We start from the raw sequence: 23,495 nt of genomic DNA, 5'->3' as shown, positions 1-23,495 counted from the left end.
TGGGCCCTGGCTCCCTGCAGCAAGCAGCCAGAGAGCTTTGAAACCGCAGTGGGAAGGATCGAGGCTAAGACTGGGTTTCTGAAGAGCTTAGCAAGGGCACCAGGACCAGAAGGGGCAAAACTGCAAGAGACTTATGTCCAGAAATAGCCACGTCAGAGAAAGGTGGGCAGCGTGTCTCAGGATCGAGGAGTGGCAGAGGGACAGCGCTGCTGGGGATACACCAGTGCTGTCCCCGTGAGCTGTGGGCTTCTCCACACCCGCCCTGGGCTCTGTGTCTCCAGGTTCCCGCGTCTCTCCTGACCAGCATCCCTCACCAGATCTGTGACCGTGTTGGAGGAGCCTGCATTCCCCTTTCTTGGTCTGAGGGCTCGTATCACCCACCCACACGGTGGTCCTCTCTCCACTCCACCCTGGAGGGGATCCCAGCTTCCAGCTGACGCAGCACACAGCTGCTGAGCCACATATCCGTGAGCTGGACGCTTGGCGCTCCGGAGGGAAGTGGAGGCCGGGCCTGCCTGGCTTGGCTACCCTGGCCGGGCAGCCTTCCCGTTCCATACCCGCCCACCACACAGACCCGGTAATGGATGAGAAAGCACCTGCTGAAGGCCAGATGCCGTGGGCGGGTACAGGAGGGAGGTGCGGGCGGCCCCCAAGCCCGCTCCCCAGCTGATTTCAGCTCCTCTCCTCCGAGGAGGTGTGTGCGTGTGCCAGCGTGTGTGCGCGTGTGGACCGCGTGGCCGCCCTCCCTCTTCCCCTCCCCCAGCAGCAGGGGAGTAGTAACCAGAAACAGGAAGTGAAATGAAGCAAAACCAAGAACTGAAACCGACCTAATCTCTCACCCACAGCCCCTTCAAGAGGTTGCCCCAGGGCTCTGACACTAAAGACCGAGGGCAGAGTGGGGTCTGAATCTGAAAATGAAGGACTCTGGGGAGAGGCCAGCAGGAACTGGGCCCGCAGGGGAAGGGAGGGGGCCACCGCTGACGCCATTTCTGAGCAGGGCATGCCTCTGAGGCCGAGACCAGTTTTCTAGTTCTGGAATCCCCAGCAGCCCCTGGAACCTAAGTGCCCTTCATTTTGATCCCTGGATCTGTGGATGTCAGCACCAACAACAAGGGCTCAAGGCACTTTCTTCTGGGAGTGGCCTGTGTTGGGGGAGGCGGCCTGCTCCTCCCTTGGGGGCCACCCGTCCAGCCCGTAGGGCAGGCAGACATCGAGAGACAGCACGTCGTGGGGGTCCAGGTCTTTAATTTTCCCTGCTTTATCTCTTCTTCTTTTTTTTCTTTTTAAGCAATCAAATGGGCAGAAAATGGCTGGGGCTGGTGGGCACTGGGGGTCCACTGGAAAATCCCCCAAATTCACGCTGAGGTTTCAGTCATGGTTGCTGAGGTGGGGATGAGGTCAGGGTTCACAGAGATTTCCCAACTCACCCTACAACATGTTTTCCAAACGGCTGGAGAAGAGGTCAGAGTAGGTCCCCCGTTACTGCAGATGAGGGGACGCCGTCCCCCCACCCCTCAAGCTCTTCCGATAAGCGGAAATAGAAGGCTGTGATTTCTAATTGCCTACAATCATCTCTTAAAAATACAAAACACGTGCAGCTGGCTTTGGTACAAAAAAGAAAACAACAAAAAACATTCTGGTCCCGTGGGCTTTCCCCTCACCCCCCAACAGAGCCATTGTGGCCTCTCGACCTCTACTCCATCGCCTCCGACCCCGAGGTGGGGGGGGTCTCCAGGGAGGATGGAGAGAAGGGAGAACAGCAGTTAGCGGGGGAGGGGAGGGGGCATGGCCCCGCCCACAGCCCTTCTGGAAGGGTCTGGTGGCGCGGCAGCCTCTCCTCAAAGATGGTGTTGCTGGGGAGGGGTGTCGGGGCTAGAACCCAGCAGCCGCGGGGTTACGCCTGAATAAACCCCAGTAGTGTTACAGGACAAGGCCCCCGATCCCTATGGCTTGGTTCCCGTGTCCCTGGTCCTCTAAATCTCCCCACTCCCTGTGTAACTAATAAACAATAAATAAATAAATTTTCCTAAAGTAGAGGGAAGAAGGCATGAAAACGTGGCATCTGTGGTGTAGCTCCTGGATGCCAGCAGGGGGCCCTGTGGCCCAAGACCCCCCCCAGCTTCCTGGGGGCCCCAGGTGTCCAAGGAGCCCAAGAGCTGGCAGGGGGTCAGCAGTTCTTTCGAGTGTTCCCTCGCCATTGGCAGGTTGGAGTCCCCAAAGTTTTGCCTCCCTCGCTGTGTTCTTCCTGGGGGCACCGGACGGGGGTGGGGCCCCCTTAGCTCTCTGAAGCCACAGGCTCCCCGTCGCGACTCTCGATCTCTTCCGGGATGTCCTGCATTCGGGTGAAGTCTGAAGGGGGATGGGCAGAGTTAGCGGGAGAGCACCGGCTCCCTCGAGCAGCTGCACCCCTGCACTAAACAGGGTTAGTTAGTGCCCCACCCAGGCCCAAGCTGTGAGGCGGCGGGTGAGCCGGAACCTCTGTCTGCAGAGTAAGTCATGTGCCCACACCTGCCTACTCTGTATCCTTCCTGAAGACAGGAAGATACACTGCAGCTAAGAACATACAAAATAGTTTAAGATTATTACATAAAGTCACACTAGCTTTTGGTTATTTTGTATTTCTTGAATCTACTATAAGAACTTTGACAGTCTTAGAAATTTCTTTTCCTTAGAAATCTAAGTTTAGGGGCGCCTGGGTGGCTCAGCTGGTGAAGCGTCTGCCTTCGGCTCGGGTCACGATCCCAGACTCCAGGGATCGAGCCCCCGCATCCGGCCCCCTGCTCCGCGGGGAGTCTGCTTCTCCCTCTCCCTCTGCCGCTCCCCCTGCTTGTGCTCGCTCGCTCGCTCTCTCTGACAAATAAAATAAAATCTTAAAAAAAAAAAAAAAACCGACGTCTACTTGAAAAGGTTGGCATCACAGACTTACAGGGGCGGCTCCCACCTTCTTTGCTTCCCGGAGCGCTCGGGGCTGCCCGCCCGGCATCGGAAAAGGCAGCAAGTGAGTCCTGTGTGCCCCTCGCGAGACTTACAGAGTACGGTAGCCCTCGGCGGCGACTGCGGCCCCCTAAGTGTCCCCCTGCGCCAGCACACACAGCCAAGGGCGGCAGCCCACGTGCACCGGCGCCTCACCTCGCGGACTGTGGGGCGGGGACAGGCGGCTGCCCCCTTCCTCCTCGCTGCCCGTGTCGGCGTCGCTGCTGTCCTGCAGCCGCTCCTCGGGGCTGCCCAGCTCCTGTCTCTCTCGGTCCTCAAAGGGTCGATGGACAGAGCGAATGGTCACAGACAAATCCAGGCGGTCGTGGCCTCGGCTGGGCTGTGACAGGCCGGCAGGAAAGGCAGCAGGCCAGGGAGTGAGCTCAGCCGGGCGCACCACCGCCGGCGCTCTGCGCCCCGCCACCTCGCCCCGCTCTCCAGCCGCAGCCTAGTTGGGGCGCAAATCCCCTACGCCGCCGCCGCCGCTCGGCTCGGCGCGTCCCGCGGGCCCTCGCGCCCTCCCAGCTCAGCGCCCCCGAGCTTCCTTACCTGCGGGGGCGTGAAGCTCAGGTACAGGGCGTCGCCCGCAGGCAGGCTGCGGCGCCGCGGGTCCAGGGGCCTGCGGGCCCAGGGGGCCTCCGCCGGGGGCGGCTCGCTCTGGCCCAGGGCGGCCAGCTGCCTGCGGGCCTCTTCGGCCTCCCGCTCCAGCCGGGCGCGGGCCTGCTCGCTCTCGCGGAGCCGGGCCTCCAGGCTGCCGGCCTCTGTGGCGCGCTCCTCGCCCAACCGCCGGCAGCGCCGCAACTCCTCCTGCAGCAGAGCGTGTTGCCGCTGCAGGAGCGCCAGCTCGGTGGCCTGCTTGTCCGGCGCCGCGGGGGCGGGTCCGGCTCGGCCGGCCTCTCCGTCCCGAGAGTTGGCGCGGGCCAGCTTCTCCCGCCGCTCGGGGCCGTCGGGGAACCGCGCTTCCATCAGCGTGTCCTGCTGCGCCACAGCCGCCTGGGGGCGTAAGGGGCACCCGCGGGTGTATCAGAACCCCGGCTCCCGGGGGGCGGGGGGGGCCTGGTTAGGGCTCCCGGAGAGCTCCACCCCGGAAAGGCCCTGAAGGCGCGTGAACAGGCAGCCCCGCTCTCTCCTCCCCTGCCCATTCTAGCGCTGGCCCCGCTGACCTGGAGGCCGTGCAGAAGTCCATAGAGATTGACCAATCGCTGTAACGCTTCCTGAGGACAGAGGAGAGGGTGGGGACGGGGCCCAAGCTTCAGGATGGGAGAGCTGCCCAGAAGGTGACCAAATGTGGGTTTGGGGACAGCAAGCCTCCAGACACTCTCAGATGTCGACTCTCCCCAACACCACCCCACACCGGGGCCCGATTTCTCAGCCACAACACGCTCCGTTTCAGTCGGCTACACCAGTGGGTTCCCACCTCACCTCCTGGGGGGCTCTCAGCTGATTTCCATTCCGGTCCTGCAGAGAGAGGCAAGGATGGGGGATTTGCAGGCGCCGGTCCCCCACAGCTCTGTGTCAGGGGTCCACGGGCCAGCTGCCCCTTCCCGCCCTCTCACGAGCCCTGGTACCTCTTGCAGACCCACCTTCTGGCTGGAGTCTGAGTCGGTTCGGCAGAGCTCAATCGAGCCATTGAAGGTTCTGGGCTCACCATCTGTGGAGAAGGGGAAGGACAGGCTGAGCTCAGGTCCTCAGGGCCTGGCCCCTCCCTCCCACCCACCACCGTGGCCCCAGCCCAGGCACTCACTGGCAGTGACCCCAGGACTCGTGCTACCGCCGCCATCCGGGTCCACGGGCAAGGCTGGTTCCCGGGGTGTCAGGAGCAGTTCTACTCCAGGCCCCACCAGGAGGTCTTTCAGACCCTCCACTACAGGGAAGGGGGGGGGTAAGCCCAGGAGCCACAAGGAACCCTGCAGGGAACGGCAGGGCGCCTTCCACCCAAGGCACGGCGTAACAGTCAGCCGCCCAGGGGCCCTCACTCATACCACCCCCCACAGGGCAGAGGTCACTGAAGGGCGCCGAAGGGGCAGCACAAACGTATGCAGGACAAGGTGTCAAACAGTAGCAAGGACTGTGCCTCCCCCGCCCCACCCTGGCCTTCCCCACACCTGGTGCCCCAGGAAGTTTATGGACACTGGGGTTGTGTGTGCCCACGTGTAGTCACGTGTCCCTATTCTGTGAGGCCGAGTGGATGGCCCTGGACTCCTCCCTCAGGGCTCCCTCACCCTCACGGATGGCATCCTGCAGCAGCCGCTCTCCACGGGGGCACTCCAGGGACTCGGAGCGGAAAAGGCCCCTGGGTAAGGCAGGCAGGGTCAACCCACCACCGTCTTCCTCCACCTGGAAATGGGTCATCTCGGCGAACAGCCCGACCTTCTCCTGCAGCAGCTCAACCAGGGCCTGGTCTTTCTGTTGCAGCTCCACTGTGGATACGGAACAGGTGAGCACACGGTGGGGGTGGGGGGGAGGGCGGTGTTATGGGGGGAGGGGGCGCAGCCAGAGAGCCGTGCTGGAAGGGCGGCCCAAGGGCCTGGGGGCCACGGCTGGGCTGAGTGTAGTACTTAATTCTGGATTTTTGGCATTTATGAAAAAGAAAACACTTTTTTTTTGGAAAAGTAATATATGAACTTTCTTTTTTTTAAAGTAGGCTCCGTGCCCAACATGGGGCTCAAACGCACGACCCCAAGATCAAGAGTCACAGGCTCTACTCACGGAGCCAGCCAGGTGCCCTGGACTTTTATTGTAAAAGCAAAACTAACATGATCTGTGGCCAGAACTGCAGATGCCCACAACTTTCATTCTCCCATCTTCCTTTAATTGGAGAGTCCATACAAATTTCATGTGGGCACGTAGCTGCCCAATTAAACCTGACCTGCAGCTAGACATTGGCATGGGACTAAACTGTGGTCAACGGACATGAGTGTCTCTCCGGATTGGCCCTTAAAAGAAAAGGGTATAGAGGCACCTGGCTGGCTCAGTGAGTGGAGCGTGTGACTCTTGATCTTGGGGTTGTGAGTTTGAGCCCCACCTTGGGTGTACAGACTACTCAAAAATAAAATCTTAAGGGGCACCTTGCGGGCTTAGTCAATAAAGCATGCGACTCTTGATCCCAGGGTCATGAGTTCAAGCCCCACATATAATATGTTTTATATTTATAAATATAAAATATACATTATATATATATAAATAAAATAAAATACAATCTTAAAAAAAGGGTATAAACTCTCCCTGTTCCCTTCCATCTCCCCGCTAGCTGGGATGCAGATGTGACAGCAGGAGCTACAGTAGCCACTTTGGACAGGGAGGTGGGGAATCTCTATGATGAAGATGGCAGAGGTGTACTGACTACCCTGTACTTCCCACTTGTGGACTATAGAGAAACGATCTTCTACCTTAAGAAACTGATTTTTGTTGGTCTTTTTGTATAGCAGTTAGTTCATACTCTAATAAAAGTAAAAAAAGTAGATTAATGTCTCAACCCTGGTCTTCCCAGCTCTCCTTCTGGAGACACTACACACACACACACACCTACCACATGTGATACGTACCCTATCCCCGTTATTTTTACACCAGAGGTAGCATACACCCTATGTTGTGTTAAACCTTGCTCTTTTTACTTCACACTACATTCTCGTTATGGATCTGCATCAGCCCTCCCCAGCATTGGCACATTTCAACCAGTTCCATCGTATTCCATCATGGGGATGTATTATAAATTATTTAACAAGCTCTGTGGGTGGACTCACTCTTGATTCGGCGCAGGTAAGCCTCGTGCTCTGTCTCAATCAGGGGGAAGTCCTCTCTGGATGGGCATCTAGAGGGGTAACAGGTTGCGTGGGGTTGAGAGATCAGGAATCAGCCTCCTTCCTGAACATGCTTGGTGCCTCCCTGTAAGACTCACCAGCCCCAAGCCCTGGCCTCACTCACTCCCGACCCCCTGCTTTCCTTCACACCCATCATCCGAATTTCCCGGCGCGTGTGCCTCTCCACAGGCCACCTGTGGGGGTTGCACCGCAAGGACGGGTACTACAGCCTTGGCGCGAAGCAAACTGGGCCTAAATCCAGGCCCCACTATTTACCCGATGGTAGCCTCTATTTCTCATCTGAAAAATGGGTATGGTATCTTTCTTCTTCACTGGCTGTTTTTTGTCAGAGTTAAATGAAAAAAACACAACAATGCTTTGAACACGGCAGAAGCTTGATACATCGAATACAGAGTATTAATTATAATTTTCACAATGACAGACATTAATACTGTTAACAGAGAGGCCCCCATGGATCTACTGCCAATAGGACAGGTATTTGGCATGGTTTTCCTAGAACAGGCAAGGTCATACTTGGGCATGCATTTCTGATAAATCTGTTCAAAAGTCTAAACTGCAGAAGTTAAAAAAAAAGTTTACATGTTACAAAGTGGAGAAAATCCATTTCTAAAAGCTAAAAAAAATTGACAAATATCCTGAGTTTCTTTTTTTGGCATAATCTTCAAGAATCCGTTTTGAACGCTCTACACGCATTTTCCTTTTTTCATCAAAAGAGACACACAGTCGAGGGCCTCAAATCCCACATACGTCCCCCAGAAGCTCGAGGTCGGCTGCCTTAGCATATGGAACGGTTTCCTTCTTGCCTCGACCGTGGGGGTTTCGCTCTAGTCTCAGTGACTTCATTCCCTTGTTCATTTGTTTTTAGAAAATAATGGTAAAATGCGATATGATCCAAGTAACTGCCCACTGCCTATAGCCTGAGGTGTTCCTGCCCATGAGAGTGTCCTGCTGGTCGGCAGGCGAACCACCACGGGACGGCTCCAAGCAGTCCCTTTGCTTGCCAGCTCACACTCCTGAGAGGTGCTCCGGGTTGTCGCGGCAGGAAACACATAGGATATGCCGGCCCAGATGACCTCTCCTGCCCTGGGCCACCTTGCTCCTCCCCCAGCCCCGGCCTCCCCCTCTGAACCCTGGGCTCTTTCCCCAGGGAGCGCTGAGGCCTGGGGCCCTAAGCTGCAGGATCCCGGAGGCCATGCACACTCACACGCGCACACTCTGCTGAATGACTCGGATCCAGGTGCTCCGGTCATCCCGGGATGCCGTGTGGACCTCATACATCTCAGGGGGTGTGGCGCTGATCAGAAACATCCCTTTCTCCTGGTTGGCGATGTCTCGCACAATTAGATTCTGCAGTGATACCACCGAGGGCTTGTCCTGTGGGTCAGAAAGGAAAGACTCAGCCTGGGAGCCCTGACCTGGGGCATCTGGGTCTTCAGTCTTTCTGCAGTACCTGAAGGACTGAAGAGCCCACCTGCAATATAAATTTAGAGCCTCAGCCTTGGTGCGGCCAGAGGGCACTTGGGAGCACATGTGACCTCTGACACGTTATTGACACTAAGGTTTATCGGGGCGCCCAGCTGGCTTGGGCGGGGGAGCGTGCGACTCTTGATCTCGGGGTTGTGGGTTCCAATTCCACGTTGGGGGTAGAGATTGCTAAAAAAATAAATGAACTTAGTGGCTCAGTCGGGTAAGTGTCTGCCTTCAGCTCAGGTCATGATCCCAGCATCCTGGGATCGAGCCCCGCATCGGGCTCCCTGCTCAGTGGGGAGTCTGTCCCTCTCCCTCTGCTGCTCCCCTGCTCGTGCTCTCTCTCTCTCTCGAATGAATAAGTCTTTAATAACAATTATAACAATAATAATATATAAATAAACTTTAAAAAACACACACATTAAAAAAAAAAACCTTTAAGGTTCACTTTCCTCATCGACAAACAAGGGATCATAGCGGGCCTTCCTCGGTGTGGAAGTGCCCGCACACAGCGTTAGCTGTTTTTATTCCTCCCAATATTGTAGCAACGGTTACACTCATCGCCACTTGGCTCTGGGGGATTCTTGGGGTCTTTCCGGCTTGGGCAGAAAAGCAAGCAGAGCCCGTGACACTTGTCTGTGCTGAGAAAGGAGGAGGAAGGTCTCACCAGGGCGGGAAAGATGTACTTCTGGTCCTTCTCCTGCAGAAACAGCAGCACGTCTGTCATCAGCAGCATCAGGACGTCTGGTGGGAGAGTGGCCAGCATCAGAGGCCTGCGCAGCGGCCTGCCTCGTTCTCGGGGGCCAGGCCTGACAACTCTGTCCCTGGCCTCTCTTCCCTCTGGCTGCTTCCTCCTCCGTTTGCAGCCGCCCACCTGCCCGTTCCTACAGCTCAGAAATGCCAGGGGGAGAGGTGCCTGTGCCCACATCAAACAGCTTCTTGGCTGGAAAAGACTGGAGGGGGTCACCGGTGCATCCGAGGAAAACCCTCTTCACCCAGCTGAGGCCGTTTCTTAACCGGGGGACCACAGACCCCGAGCATGTCCACTGCTGGGTCTCGGGGGCTCTGCAAACCTCCCAAAGTCGCATAATTTTACGTAGTAATATAACACGCACGTGTATTTTTCTGGGTGAAAGGGTCCAGAATTTTTGTGAGAGTAAGAAGCATTCCCAGAGCAGGATGGGCCGCCCTTTAAATGCCATGCCTCGGGGCGCCTGGGTGGCTCAGTCGTTAAGCGGCTGCCTTCGGCTCAGGTCATGATCCCAGGGTCCTGGGATCGAGCCCCGCGTCGGGCTCCCTGCTCCGCGGGGAGCCTGCTTCTTCCTCTCCCACTGCCCCTGCTTGTGTTCCCTCTCTCACTGTCTCTCTTTCAAAAAATAAATAAAATCTAAAAAAAAAAAAAAGGCCAGGCCTCGCAGCTGACAGAAGGGCTTTCTGGCCACCTGACCTGAAACCCCCTGCCCGCACCTCCCGATGCTCAGGAGGCAGGGGACAGTCAGGCTTCACAGCCATCCCTCCCACAGCTGAATAATCCCACCCCCCTCGACCCTAGAGGCCTCCTTCACTGTCCTTCTCTGCCCCACCTTCCAGCCGCTCTGCTCCTGAGTCCCGCATTTTAACACTGGGGGCACACGGACAAAAGGTCAAGTCCCTAACACGCAGCGGTCGCAGTCAAGAAAAGACATGCTCACCCTTTGCCCTTGGCGATCTTACTAAACTGTGGGCACACAGAGGGGAGGGCTTTTGCTAAATGCTTCAGAAATAAAGCTCTCCAGCCTTACTATTTTTAACCCCCACAGTTTATATTCTTAGCTGCTGCGTGGGAGGGATGGGAAAGAGAGGGATGAAGGCGCCAGCAAAGCACTGCCATCCCCCAGCCCGTGGAAGGGGGATTTCACGACATGGGACGGCGGGCTCCGGCAGCCTCAGGCCTGGGGAGCAGTTTCATTCTGGCCCTCATTCCTCACGCCCAAAGCCGAGGCCTGCTACTCTCCTTCAGGTGGGAGAGACACGGCCAGTGCAATCTGGGGGGAGAGGCCGGGAAAGTGGGCCCCCCGCCCTGGCCCCCTCTGCTCTTTCCTCTCTTCTCCACCCCCGCCTGTCCTTCGCTGGCTCAGTCCCCTGCCCTGGGCCTTCCTGGCTGTCTTCCCGAAGCCCCCTCTGCAGCCCTGCGAGCTGCCCCACTCTAGCCCCCTGGTCCTGGAGTTTCTCTGTCTTCCTCATCAAACTCATAGCTCTCTGGGCACGCAAGGACCCATCCTGACAGGGAAGCCCTGCGTGGCCCATGCAGTGAAATACAGAATTCGGACTTTGCTGCATTTCCCTGCCCCTGGGCCCCGGATGTCCGGCTGCAGAGAGATGCCCCTCCCTCTCCACGTCTGGCGCTGGGCTCCCGCTTGGCCCGCCACGCTGACCGCTGACCTTTGAAGCGGCCAGTCGCTGTCTTCCAGAGCAGGCAACCATCGTGGATGAGCTTGCGCCGCAGAAGCTCCTCTCGGCCGAATGGGCCCTTGCCAGGCACCGGGGCCTGGGCCCGAGGGTCCATACGGTGGTAGATCTCCTGCAGGCGGGCTCCCTTCTCCAGCTCATGCACATCCTGGTCCACGTTGGACAGCAGCTCCTTCACCAGCCCCAGTGCCGTGGTCAGGTCCTGGCGCTCCTCCTCGGTCCCTGTGCCGAGGGCCAGCATGAGGCCCGGCTAGTCCGCTTCCATCCCGCCCCAGTTCCCACGGTGTCCGGATCCCATCGACAGAGGTGGCCCCGGGCTCCACGGCTGACCCCGTCCTTTCCCTGGGTCACCTTTCCTCACCCCAAAGAGCCCTTCCCGCACAGCCGTGCATGGCCGGCTCCCTCACCGTGGGAGTGCTGCAGGATCCGGTTGATGAGCACCGGGTACTTGGTGATGCGCTGGGTCACCAGCAGGATGCACTCTTGTACCCCATGCCGCTTAAGCACAGCCGAGCGGGTCACCTTCTACAAGGGCAGAGATGGGGCTCAGGGCCAGCGTGGGGCCGGGGGTGGGGGGGGGCACGGCAAAGAACACGGCCCTTGGAGCCTAAGCTCTGGTGACGGCCCTAACTTGGCTGTTGACCTCCCGCTGGCTTGGGTGACCACATCTGGAAATGGGGAGCACTGTGCCCCGGGTTTCCTACGAGGACCAACCAGACAAAGGAGTGAACAGGGATTATCGCTCGCTCGGAGGGATTATTGTTGACACGCGCCACAGGGGTCGGTGGGAACCCGGCCTTTCGGTGGCGGCAGCCGCCATGCCCCCCAAGAAAGAGGAGGCGGGGTTTGAGCCACTAGGGGTGACTCTGGGCGTGAGTCCTGCAGGGGTCCGCTCACCCGGATGAACTGCTGAAACCTTTTGTCGCGGGCATACAGCTCCTTATAAAGCTTTAAGGCCTTGGTGTGGCGGCTGCAGAACTCCGAGTAGGTCTTACGCATCTGCTCCGCACTGGGACCTGAGAACTAGCAGTCGGGGCGCGGGGCTGGGTCAGCGTGTCCCTCAAAGCCACACCCTATCCCCAGGACCCCCTCCGGCCTCCTGCCTCACCGGCTCCCGTGCCTCCGCCCCCAGACTCCGATCACGCCTTTGCCCTTGGATCCGGCCTCACCTGGGTGATGAGCAGGTCACCCAAGCGATGGATGACGAAGTTGCGGGTGCTTCCGGGGCACAGGGCCTGGCGTCGGCGCTCTAGCAGCTGGCTGAGGAAGCGCGTGTGGATGTCACTGAGCTCATCCGCACAAGGGAACAGCCCCTGCACCAGCCCCGGCTCGAGCTGCAGCTCTTCCAGCATCCCCGTGCGGAAGAGGCGGGTCATGATCTTCAGCGTCCGCACGTGGCGCAGCTCCGTCTGGATGAGTTCTGTGGGGCGACAGCTCGTTGGACCCGACTGTGGCTTGGCCACACTGGTCGGCCCGGCGGGGACCTCTGGGCTTGTGGGAGGTTCCTAAGGTCCCTTCCAGGGTGACATTCTGCACGGGTATGGTCTTAGATGATTCTTTAATCACGTTTCCTCTTTATGCTCTGCCAACCTCAGGCTGTAAGCTGTTTGGGGCGAGGACCACGCGTCCCCTCACGTCCAGATTTCCCAGAGTCGCCGGCATGGTGCCAGGCGTGGAAGAGGCCAGGAGCGAGGGCAGAGAACTGACTTGAAGGGGTAAAGATGGGGCCTGGGAGACCAAGAGCCCCAAAAGGCGGGGGCCTTATGGCAACTCGTGGGTGGGCTGGAGGCAGGGGTCTGGGGGGAGGCGGGGAGCCCTGGCTGGAGGAAGGTCACAGACGACTGGCCCTGGCTATAGCAGGATCAGCGTGGGCGGGGGTCTTGGCTCACCGTAGATGACGTCCTGCTGCTTCATCACCTCCTTCTTCTGCTGCTGCAGGAAGCTGCCGTCCACGGCCAAGCTCCACGAGTCGGCTGCGAAGTCCCTCTCGTCCGCCTCAAAGTCACTCATCAGCTCGCTGTAGAGCACCTCCGCCCCTGGACGCCAGCAGGGCCCCCGGCTGAGCCCGACTCGGCTCGCCGGGCCCCGCCCCGCCCCCCGCAGGCCTCCCCGGGCCGGCCATCACCTTCGTCCATGAGCGACTCCACGGACAGGGCCCGGTTCCGCACGTTGAGAGAGTCTGTGGACTGCGACAGGATCCGGCGCAGCCCCAGGGGGGACTCGTCACTGAAGTGCCTGGCGGAAGGGAGCCTGTGCCACCCCAGCGCGGGGGCAGAGCCCCACATGGGGAGCCGAGGCTGGGGTCCGAGAGGCAACACCCTGCGCCCTCCTTCCCCGTCGACGGTCCTGAGCTCAGGGACAGGAGGGACGCCCCAGGCCCCCGGCCCTCCCCCGTCTGAGCCCCAGGCCCCTGGCCCCCCCGTCTGAGCCCCTGGCTGTCCCTTCCCCAGGCAGACGCTCACCCGGCGATGTTGGTGGTGGAGACGCTCTTGGCCAGCGACAAGGAGGAGCGGCCGCGGCGGGAACCTAGCAGGGACTGCCGGAAGCTGTCGGAGGGGTAGATGGCAGAGCTGGGCCGCTCCCGGGGGGTGGCTGGAGGGGGGACAGCGAGCAGGCAAACGTCAACGCTGCTGCTCCCCGCGATCCAGGCCTCCCAGGCCCGTGGACTAGAAAGGAGGCCCCCTCTGCGACCCCACCCCCGCTGGGCTGCTAGTCGAGGAAAGTCGAGGAAAGGTGACAGCAGCGCCACCTCACACACTCGTGTGCTTCTTCTAACGCGCTCCTGGCTCATCTCGTCCCCGAAACAAGCCTATGAGCACACTGAAGCTCAGAAAGCTAGGGGACTCGTCCAGGGTGACTCTGCTGGTGGCGGAGGAGGGACTCCGACTCCGCTCATTGTGCGGCACCAAAGCTGTGTGAACGGCACAGGCCAGCAGCGTGCGTGCTCGGACGACCGGCCAACCCTAGCCTCACCGCCGCGAGAATTCTGCCCTGCCCCCCGGCCCAAGAGGCTGGACATCCCTGAGGGCCACCATGCACTTCCAACCGAGGCGGGGGTACTGTGTGGGGAACGACTGTGAGGGGACAGCAGAGCCCGCGGGCTGAGGGGCCTGGGGTCCCGGCAGGGGTCCCATGGGGGGGGCGGGGTCCTGCACGGGGTCTCCTGCGCGCCCCCATGACTCACTCTTACTGCGAAGGGAAACGGACTGCAAGGCGGTGTTGTTCTTCAGCAGGGCAGCTTTCTGCTGCTGTTGGGACGGAGCAAAAGAGAGACACCAGGGACAGTTGTCACCAAGGGTCTCCCCCACGGGCTCGGGCAGGAGCTGGGCAGCTGGCCCCTCGGGGGAAAGCCGGCACAGTGGCCACGGGCATGAGGGTGGCCGAGCCCAGCGCTGGGGGATGTGTCCAGAGCAGCGGGCTGGCCGCACGGGGCGCGAGGCCTGGGGTGCAGGGTGTGGACGGCCCCACGGTGAGGAACACAGGGCGAGGAGTGAACGGGAAGGGCACACTCACTACCCTCTCCCCAGCCCGCTGCCCGCCGCCCTGCTGTCTCACCTTCTGCTTGACCTTGGTACAGTTGGCGAGCGCGTCTTTACAGCGGTTGTGGATAGTCACATTGCAGGCTGGGAGGGTGGGGTAGAGAGGGTGAAGGGGGGACCGGGTGGTACGGGAGGGGACACACCCACATGCAGACACCCGTCTCCCCCTGGCCACGCCGTCTGAGACGCCCCTCTGCCCAGACCTTCCAGCCGCGGCCGGACCCGGCCCTCCCCACGCCGCCTCCTCCCCCTCCCTTCCAGCAGGAAATCAGGCGAGGGGCAGAGGTGGCCATCCTGACTCGCTGGGTGACCTGAGGGGTGGCCCGGAGGGAAGAAGGGGTTCCTGGCTGCCAGAGACGAGCTCAAGGAGCACAGAGGTGGCACAGACGGAAGACGACGCCCACGGGACAGAAGCAGGCACAGAGCAGCTGGGGTGGGGGCCAGGGGCGGGGGGCGGTTCGCACCCCCGAGCACCCAGCACGTGGCCCACAGTTACTTGATCCTAACAACCCTTTGGGGGTAGATTCAAGGATCTTCATTTTACAGATGAGGGGCCCGCCGCCCGGAGAGGTCAGCTAGTGGTGCAGCTGGGACCGAAACCCCGGCATGGCTGCGTCCGGAGGCCAGACCCTTGCTGCTGGGCCACACGTGCGCCCACGAACCGTGGCCAGGCCTAAGCAATTCAAAGGCTGCTGGACGCAGTACTGGAGTGGGGACAGACCCTGCCCCGTCCTCCCCCAGAGCCTGCTGGCCTTCCCCGCGGCTCAGCTCTGACCCCTACCTTCCCCCCGTTCCAGGCCCAGGGCAAACCCACAGCCCCCACACTCTGCCTGCCATGGGGTAGGAGAGGAGGAGTGGCCAGGCCTTGGCAGTGGGGCGGCTGGCTGTCCCTGTCCCCAGCGTGCCTCGCCCCTCCCTCTCCTGCTCCCCCCGCTGTGCGCAACAACAGGAAACCCTGCGACTCGTGCAGACAATACCCAGCAGCAGGCTCACTTCCACAAATACAAGGCGGGCAGGGTGGGGTGGAGGGGAGGACTGGAGGGGGCTGGGGCTGCCCCACTCCCCTAGAGCTCCCTTCTTCTACCCCCAGCGCTTTCCACCTGCTCTCAAAATAGCGCTCGGCTCGCCGCCTGCCTCCCCGGTTCCCCTGGCAACAAGCTTCCTGCTGGGGAGCTCTGTCAGGTCTCGGGGGATCCAGCCTGGGGTTCCCTCCTCATCGTCCTAACTCCGAGATGGGTCATGAGAAAGCAGGGAGACCTCCCTGGCTCTCCAGCTGCGCAGGGACCGAGAGCCGGAGCACCAGTCGCAGACCTCAGGGGGCCGCAGCTCGGCCACAGACCGGGGGGCAGGGGCCTTCTGTGCAGGCAGGCTGGCATCCTAGGGAAGGAAGACTGCCCTGCTCGGACTCCTAAATACGGGGCTGCCCTCCGAGGTGGGCGAAGGTCAGGAGCTCCGACCGCTATCCCCCAACGCACGCATTCCTGCTGCTTTCCCTCTTTCCCACGGTCTAACCGTCACACTGGAAATCTGAGAGGGAGGCTCCTAATCCCATCCTCTACTTCAAACTGCAGAGGCAAGCATCTCAGGCTCCACGCAGTGAAGAGAAAGGGAGGGGCCGGGGACCCTCGAGTCCTGACCTTCCAGTTCTGCCCAGGAAGAAAGGCAGAACCAGGTGCAAGGCCGCGGCTGGCCACCACCCCCTCCACCAGCAGGACATTCCTGATCCTTCTCCAAGCAGTTTCCCTATAACCCTCAGCAGCTGCTCCGGAGCCAGGGGACACCCAGCGGACAGCAGCTGCAAGGGGCGCCACCCCAGCCCCCGCCCCTGACTCCCCTACAGCCCTGCTGTGCCCCACGGAGGGAGGGAAGGGAGCGAAAGCTTCAAGCATCTGGCCCGGGGCCCCGCTGGGGCTCCCAGAGAGTGACCCTACGGATCCAGGGCAGAAAGGACAGATGGCAAGGTTAGGGTCAGTGGGCACCGAGGCAGAGCGACATTCAGGATCCACACAACCTACTTGGGCAGATGAGGGCCTCCTTGGCTGTGATGCTCTTGTTACAGGCATAGCACATGGTCATGCCCGAGACGGAGATGGTGGTGAAGAGGTGCCCGTTGGTATAGCGGGCATCCTTGGCTTCCTTCATCTTCTCCTTTTCCCGGGTCTGCGGAAGGGGTGGGAGAGACAGGAAGTGAGGCTGAAGGTGTCAGGTGCCCGGGGTGTCCAGAGACAGGCAGAGGGCAGAGGCCAGGGGGCGATGCCGGAAAGAGACCCCTTCCCAAAGAAGGGCCTGCTGCAGGGTGTCGGAGGCAGCTGTCCAAGGGGGCCCAGGCCGGCCCCTGACCTACCTGGCCCCGGCGGCTAGGCTGCCTCCTGTGGGCACTCATCTCCCCGGCTCGAGCCTGGCGTCCTCCCCGCACCTCCCAGCCCTGCTCTGCTCGCCCCCAGCCTGCTGTACGCTCTCCTCGGAGCTGGGGGAAGATGCGCAGAGAGGAGGGGGAGCGGGCGAGGCAGAGGGTGCCAGCTCACCAGCGCTTTCAGATCTAGGGGAGTTAGCTGCTCTTATAACCATGACAACGGGTGTTGGAGCCGGGCGCCGCAGTCACAGTGGGGAGGCCAGAGAGCCCCTCAGTAGACTGGCTGGAGGCCGGAATGCCTCGTTGCCACCCCCCACCCCAGGGGTCAGGATCCCAAACTGCCAGGGCCCCTATGGGAGGCTGGACCTGGCTTTGGTCTCTTGGAGGAAGGAAACCCAGCCCACGGGTCTCCTTCCTTCCGGCAGGAAGTCTGACTTGTATTCCTTATGCTACCCTCAGAAACCCGGGCGAGCTCCCACTCCTCCCGCTCACCCGGCTCCCATCCCGAGTCCTTTCTGGCCTCTACCCTCTGTCCTCCGGCTGCAACACCCTTCTCTTTGGGCTCCGGCCTCCAGCAAGAGGGGGCACAGAGTACCCCAGAACCTCAGAGGCTGGGGGCCCCCATCCCTGCCGCCCCGGCAGCTAGCTGCGGGTCAAGTCATTTCCCCCCCTCGTCTCTGTCCCCCAAGAGCCTGAGATGCCCTCCTTCCCACCTACTCCAGGACCTTCCTCGGCGGTCACCTCAGACCCCTGACGTTCCCCCCCCCACACCGAGAGGGTAGCCAACAGGACAGGCAAGCACACCCCCACCCCCCGGACTTCCGAGCTTCCCAGGAACAGAGCCGGGTCCAGATTGCTGATGCTGAGGGCAGGCGCCCCAGCGTGGGGAACCCTGGCTGGGGCGCTGGGGAGAGCCCTCGGCCTGGGCCTGACTTGGCTCGCGCGCACGAGCAGCTGAGAGGCTGGTGGGGGAAACCACACTGCGCTGGGGCCAGGAGGGCACTCTGTGCTCCGGGCAGAAAAGGGAAGTATGTAGGAGCTGAGTCAACAGCGTGGGGGCCAGAGGGTGCTGGGCCACAGTGCCCTGAGGTCCCCGGGCGGAGTTGGGGAGGGGGGCTCCTCTCTCCCCTGGCTCCAGGCAGAAGCGCAGAAGCTCCAGCTTTGTCTGCTGATAAGCAAAGCCTGGAGGTCTTAGGGTCTTTCCCCACTTCCCTCGCCGACTTCTCCCCTCTCCTCCTCCTCTTCCTATTTCCTAGTCTCCTCCCCTCCCCTCCTCTCTGCCTTCCCCTTTACACCTCCTCCCCCAGTGGCTTCTCTGACTGCCCACGGCCTCTCCCTCCTGACCTCCCCGCTACAGTCCACCCCATCCCCCACCCCCAGGCCTGGTTAGGGAAGCCCAGCCTTCCAGCCCCAGCCTCCAGTGTTCCCGGCCTCCTTCCTTCTACTCTGGTACCTACCTATCTGGCCGCTAGAAGATTCTCCCTTTGGTCTAACTTCCATCTGTCTTGCTCCAAATTATAGCTCCTTAGATCAAATCCCCTTCTGAATGACGGGGGACCTCAATGACCAGGTCCCAAGGTCTCTCCTCACTGCCACACCCCCTCTCTCCTGCCCTGCACTGCCAGCCCTCTCTAGGACGCAGATAACTCGGAGCACTCACTATGCTTGCACTGAAAGCATCGGACCAGCCAACATGGAGAAGAACACGTCTGGGTCAGGGTGAGCTCCAGAAGGGGAGGTGCTGGAGATCGGCCCTAGCTGCTCCAAGTCCCCACTCCCTCCACCCTCAGGTCTCTGCCCTCCAGGCCCTTGGCCTCCTGCAGACTCACCTGGGAAAGAGGTGGGAGGAGGAGGGAGGGCGGGGGCAGCCAGAGCACAGCCTGTCTCGGGCCCTTCTCTCCCTGGCATCAGTGGCCCACAGGAGACACCGAGGCTCTGGGCCCAGTCTCCCCTGCTCCCCACACTCAGCCTCTCGCTGAGGGACCCCCGGCAGCCGCAGCAGCAGCACGCCCCACCTTGGCCACTGCCCGGCAGCCACGGCCCTGGCACTGCCTAGCACTATTGTCCCCGCGCAGTCTGTGCCGGCCCCAGCGCCCGGCCGGGAGGATGGACGGACGCAGGGCCGGCCACTGGGGTCGGGGGGGCTGTTCCCGAGATGTAGTGAACGGGCTCTGCTTGGTTCTATCCTACTGTCTTCCAGGCATTCTTAAGATGGTCCCGCTGGTCTCCTATGTACCTGCCCACCTGCAGGACAGCACTTCGCCTCCATGCCCCAACCCCCGCAGCGAGACATGGGCCTGATGCCCAATCCACACGGGCCACCCCCACCGCTCCGAAGCCCTTCCTGCCGGTTCGGTCCCGTCCTGCCCAGCCAGCGTCCAGCCACTCCTGCTCGCAGGGCCTCACGGAAGCGTCTCCGGCTGCACCAGGAAGCGGTGAAGAGGGCATTCAAAAGCACCTGGCTCAACAGCCTATACAACAGGCAGTCAGCGTGCGCTTGGAAGGGAAGGCAGGATGGGTGGGAGGACGGACAAGCGACACGGGGTCCCAGCAGCACCCTCGCCCTGCGCCACTAAAACCCCGTCTCCCCGTCTCACTTCTCCTCTGCGTTCTATGAGCTTAGGCCCTGGAGGGTTTCCTCCCGAGGCCAGAAGAGGCCAGCCCAAGCCTTCCCTCCATTGTCTTTCTAGATCTTGGTCACTCTGGGGGAAGAAATTCAGGTGAAGGGCAGAGGGCACTGTAGCTGGCGGCTCAGAAGCTCCGGGGCAGAGACAGTCTGCCCCCTAATAGGCACCTTGCCTCCCATGTGAGAAACATGAAGAAGGTAATCCCAAAGCCTGGCTCCCTGGGCTCCCCGGCGGGCAGCAGGGATGGCAGAGCCCGCCCCCAGGAGGGCCAGCGCCAGTCCCCGCAAGGCCCAAGCGCTCAGCAGTACCTGCTCCTCCGTCAGGGACGTCCACACCAAGACCTTGGGGGGAGTCACGAGGTGCTCGGAATCACCTCTACTCCCGCTGAAACTTGCAGCAGCCCCTTCCCCAAGATGCTGAGGCCTCTGTCTGGTGACCAGAGGGCCCCCGAGGTCCCATTGGGGTTGCACTGGGATTCAAGTCACCTGCGGCTCAGCCCCTGACCAGCAGGGGTGCAGTCATAGGCTGCAAAGGGCCCTGAGTCCTGGGGATGAGCTTTGGGCTGGGAACTGGGCGGGGGGGGGGGGGGGGGGGGGGGGGGGCGCGGGGACAGTGGGTCCCTGGCCACAGGACTGAGAAGAGGGCTTGGGATGGCCTCAGCCAGGCTCTGCTCCTGCATCAGCTTCCAGGGACAAGATGAAGGCAGGAGGCCAAGGAGAAGGTGGCCAAACGGAAACGCTAGCGCCAAAGCCAGAAACATAACACAAAAAGCCACCACTGAACACACAAAGGCACTTAATAAATACTCGCTTGATGAATGAGGATGAGCCCCAGACAATGGGGGTGGGCGCACTGGCAGGCAGAAGAGGGGCACTAAGGGCCATGGGGAATAAAATCAGGCCAGGCGCCCTGAGACCCAGGCATCCTGGCCCCCAGCCTGCCCCCTGCCTGGTCACACCTGTCGGGTCAGGAGAGAGACAGCAGAGGGGAGGGGGGGAGGGCGAACAGACGGGCATTTGTGCCGGCGAACAATAGCTACCAGGACTCCCTGCCCTCCTGGCACAGGGCAGGCCGGCTGGCTTGGGAGGGGGCAGCTGCTGCTGGCACCCCTCCCCCAGGAGACACAAACAAACCCAGAAGGGTCCAGCCAGCTCCTCTCGTCCATTTCTCAACGAGGCGCCCTGACCAATCTGCTTGCTCAGGCTCCTAGTCCGCCCTCAAACCAGACACGGAAGCTAAACATGGAACTACTTCCAGAAAGCACGAGCCCCTAATCTGGTGACCACCGCTCAGGACAGTGACCCGGAGCATCTGGGGACAGACAGACACACACACACGTACCCGTAACAGGTCCCACGCGTGCCTGGGAGTCACACATTCACACCTGTCCCCTCCCGGATCCAAGGTCGGTTCCAGGCCCCTCTCAATCCTCTGCTGAGCCCAGTCGGCCCTTCCCCAGACATAAGCAACCCCCTGCAGCACTCAGTGACTTGCCCCCCTCTGCTCCGTCCCAAACCTCCATGGCCCCCAGCATCTCTTCCTGTGCCCCTACAAGCTTCAACCTCCTAGGGACCCCCAGCTCCTGCAAAACTTCCTGGCAAACTGCTAGGCCGGCCAACCCCTCCCCGCTCGCCCACCCCTCCTCTCTGGCTCCGCTCCTCTCCCAGTCTGTCCTGCACACAAAGCCAGCCACCTCTCCTTACTCAGAACAAAGAAATCGCCTCTCCCTCTCTCCCACTCCACCTGCCCCACACACTCCAGGGCCGGGGTCCTGGAGACTCCACGGGGACCCCAGCCTCCGGAGCCATCCTGGAGGCGCCCGCTAACCCCTCTCCTAGGCAGGAAAGGACCCTTTGTTCTGAGAGATGTGAAGGTTAGGATGTGGGGGAGGAGGGGGAAGAGCCGGGGCCCAGAGGTAAAGGGGCCTGTGGGGTTTGGGCCTGGGAAGGTAGGAAGCAGAGCAGAGAGAATGAGGAGTGGAGAGGAAGGGGTGACAAGACAAGAAGCGTGGGGAGGGGGCCACACAGCCTTGGTGAGGATGGGGAGAAGAGCTATGCTCCCCCCAGATTTCTCCTTCTCTAAGGAGGCTCCCAGGTGTCCGGCAAGGAATGTGCCAGGGGCGTGGGCTCAGGGCTTGCTCTGACCCATCCTTCCAAATAGGTAGCAGGGGAGACCATCTTCCTCAAATAATCTCATTTCCAGCAGGGCCCCCTCTACTTCCCACCACAGTATAAAAAGAAAGGAGACAGCTGGTGTGCTGGGGGAGGGGGGTGGGGGGATCCAGGGTTTGTTGGCCAAGCACCAACTCCCCCCTTCTGTAACCACAGCTTTCCGGAGGCGGCCCTCCCCTTCCGACCAACCCAAACTGACAACCACCCTCCTCCAGCGGCGCTTTGCCCTCAGATCCACCCACTCAGCCCCCCCAACCCTCCACTCCCCAAACCAAGGCTAGCCGGACAGAAAGAGCCAAGCTTCCGGAACCCCAGGCCCCCCACCACTAAAAAGACCAAGGCATGAGGACCCAGGTATCTGGCACCCCAGCTCCTCCCAATGAAAAAAGACCCCAGTATCTACCCTCCCAGAGCCCCTCTCTACACCCCTCTCCAGGTCTGCCCCCTACGGCTCCCTCTTGGCTTTCCTTTTTAGGGTGGAACCAAATTTCCGCGGTTTCAAAAAATCTCTCTGCAACCCCCCACCCCCCCCCCACCCCTGGCTCTACTCCAGGGTCTCAGCTCAAACGGTTGAAAAATAAACAGACTTTCAGGGCTGGGGCCTGGCCCGGGCAGGGGTGAGAGGAGCCCAAGCAGAGCGCAGCCCGGCTGCCGCCCACGTCTCCAGCATACTTCCTGTCTTAGGCCCTACTCAAATCCCTAGTTGCTTTCCTGTTGGCACAATCTCATCCCAGCCCCTGAAGGAAAAGTTCCAGGATGGAATCTCTCCCAACTTAGCCTCAAGACAGGTAGCCAGGCTAGGAGCTAGGAGGGAGGTGGGGGGGGGAGAGCTTTCCACCATCTTCCGGGGCTCCCAAAGGGTACTGCCCCCTTTCCGGGAGAACAGTGGTGGTGACAAGCACAGGCAGGGACCCGGGGCAGGACACCGGGGTCAGAAGAAAGCCAGAAATTAAACCAGCCATTGGTGGGGTCCTGTCCCTCCTGATAATGGGTACAGTGTGGGTGCCCCGGCAGCTGGGAGGTGCCCTCCGCATGCACCAGCGCTCCCAGCTCTAACTTGTGCACCTACACCTCATTTCCTGGGGTCTGGGGTGTGCAGAGGTCATGGCCTTTGAGAGTGGGCCTGGGTACAAAGAAGGGATAAAGGATACTTGGGAAGGAGGGAGGGCCAAGGATAATTACACCCCAGGCTCTGGAAATAGTAGGTGAATGGGTCCCAAGATGAAGCGAGGAGAGCGGGGAAGAGGAGGGTCAGAGGCAAAGTGCCGGCGGGCGGGCGGGTCAGCCTAAGGCTTCACGCCGGGAGAAGAGGGGACTCGGAAGCCGGCGGGCGAGACAGGGTCGGGGACCTGAGACCCCCTGTTCCAGAAACAGGTGTGCTCAGGACCCCTAAGGGCGGAGGAACGGGTCCCAGCGACACAAAGACCTCTGCTCCCGGCACCTGAGGGTGACGGCTCGGGGAGGAAGTGCGTGGTCCCTCCGCCGTCCCGACCCCAGCCACCCGCCCACCCGAGGGGAGAAGTGAATCACAGCTGGAAAGTCCATTTGCCGGAGGAGGAGGGGCTGACTTTTGTCTCGGGGGGGAGGGGGGAGCCGCGGCGGCGGGGCAGGCGGGAGGAACCGGGAAACCGGGCCTCCCGGGCCCTGCGCCGGATGGCGGGGACAAAGGGGGCCGACCACGCCGGCGACCCCGGGCCGAGGGGTGCCCACCCGACCACACGCGCGCCTCCCTCCTCCCGCCCGGCCCCTGCCCGAAGCAACTTTCTTCCGGGGCGGCAGGGCCGGGGGGTGGGGGGGCTGGAGGGGGCGACGCGGCGCGATCGGTGCGCCCCGGGGCCCCGGCACTCCCCCCCCACCTCCTACCCCGGCCCGGCCGCCCCGAGCCCACCTTGCTCGCCAGCTCCCGGCTCCGCTCGGTCCGCGCGCGCGTGAGCGACTCGATCCGAGACATGGTCGGGGCGGCGGCGGCGGGCGGTCCCGGGACAGGAAGGTGGCTCGCGCGCGCGGCCCCGCGCAGTTCCTCAAACGCGAGCCTGCCCGCGGGCCCGGGGGCGGGGGCCGCCGGGCCGGGCCCGGGGCGCTGGCCGCCGCTCGCC

The 23,495-nt window shown here is 61.4% G+C and overlaps 1 protein-coding gene across 14 annotated transcripts in view; it reads right to left on the bottom strand.

Annotated features, from left to right (window-relative positions):
* Positions 1-1,225: 1,225 nt before the first annotated feature.
* The window catches only part of ARHGEF2 (Rho/Rac guanine nucleotide exchange factor 2), a 26,870-nt gene continuing 4,600 nt past the window's right edge, over positions 1,226-23,495 (bottom strand). For 2 of the 14 annotated variants that reach the window (XM_073888521.1, XM_073888523.1), the window contains exons 2-21: positions 16,264-16,408; positions 13,894-13,957; positions 13,172-13,301; positions 12,835-12,944; positions 12,599-12,745; positions 11,879-12,129; positions 11,607-11,732; positions 11,117-11,234; positions 10,683-10,931; positions 8,929-9,005; positions 7,999-8,168; positions 6,717-6,784; positions 5,196-5,393; positions 4,718-4,837; positions 4,557-4,624; positions 4,396-4,431; positions 4,137-4,239; positions 3,523-3,966; positions 3,130-3,247; positions 1,226-2,349 (exon numbers count right to left, since the gene is read on the bottom strand). In XM_073888521.1, the coding sequence (XP_073744622.1) occupies positions 1,974-2,349; positions 3,130-3,247; positions 3,523-3,966; positions 4,137-4,239; positions 4,396-4,431; positions 4,557-4,624; positions 4,718-4,837; positions 5,196-5,393; positions 6,717-6,784; positions 7,999-8,168; positions 8,929-9,005; positions 10,683-10,931; positions 11,117-11,234; positions 11,607-11,732; positions 11,879-12,129; positions 12,599-12,745; positions 12,835-12,944; positions 13,172-13,301; positions 13,894-13,957; positions 16,264-16,311 (3,021 nt within the window). In that variant the 5' untranslated portion in view covers positions 16,312-16,408 and the 3' untranslated portion in view covers positions 1,226-1,973. Of the gene's footprint in view, positions 2,350-3,129; positions 3,314-3,522; positions 3,967-4,136; positions 4,240-4,395; positions 4,432-4,556; positions 4,625-4,717; positions 4,838-5,195; positions 5,394-6,716; positions 6,785-7,998; positions 8,169-8,928; positions 9,006-10,682; positions 10,932-11,116; positions 11,235-11,606; positions 11,733-11,878; positions 12,130-12,598; positions 12,746-12,834; positions 12,945-13,171; positions 13,302-13,893; positions 13,958-14,264; positions 14,333-16,263; positions 16,409-16,592; positions 17,351-19,536; positions 19,789-23,287; positions 23,465-23,495 lie in introns of those variants that run through there. The other 12 variants (XM_025858876.2, XM_025858870.2, XM_025858869.2 and 9 more) reach the window with 12 other exon arrangements.

The sequence above is a fragment of the Callorhinus ursinus genome, unplaced genomic scaffold (assembly GCF_003265705.2).
Source record: "Callorhinus ursinus isolate GAN/ISIS: 27379988/994484 unplaced genomic scaffold, GSC_fseal_2.0 scaffold92, whole genome shotgun sequence".
Classification (NCBI taxonomy): domain Eukaryota; kingdom Metazoa; phylum Chordata; class Mammalia; order Carnivora; family Otariidae; genus Callorhinus; species Callorhinus ursinus.
Note: the sequence above shows the minus strand (reverse complement) of the source record. Positions and strands in the feature narration are given on the sequence as shown.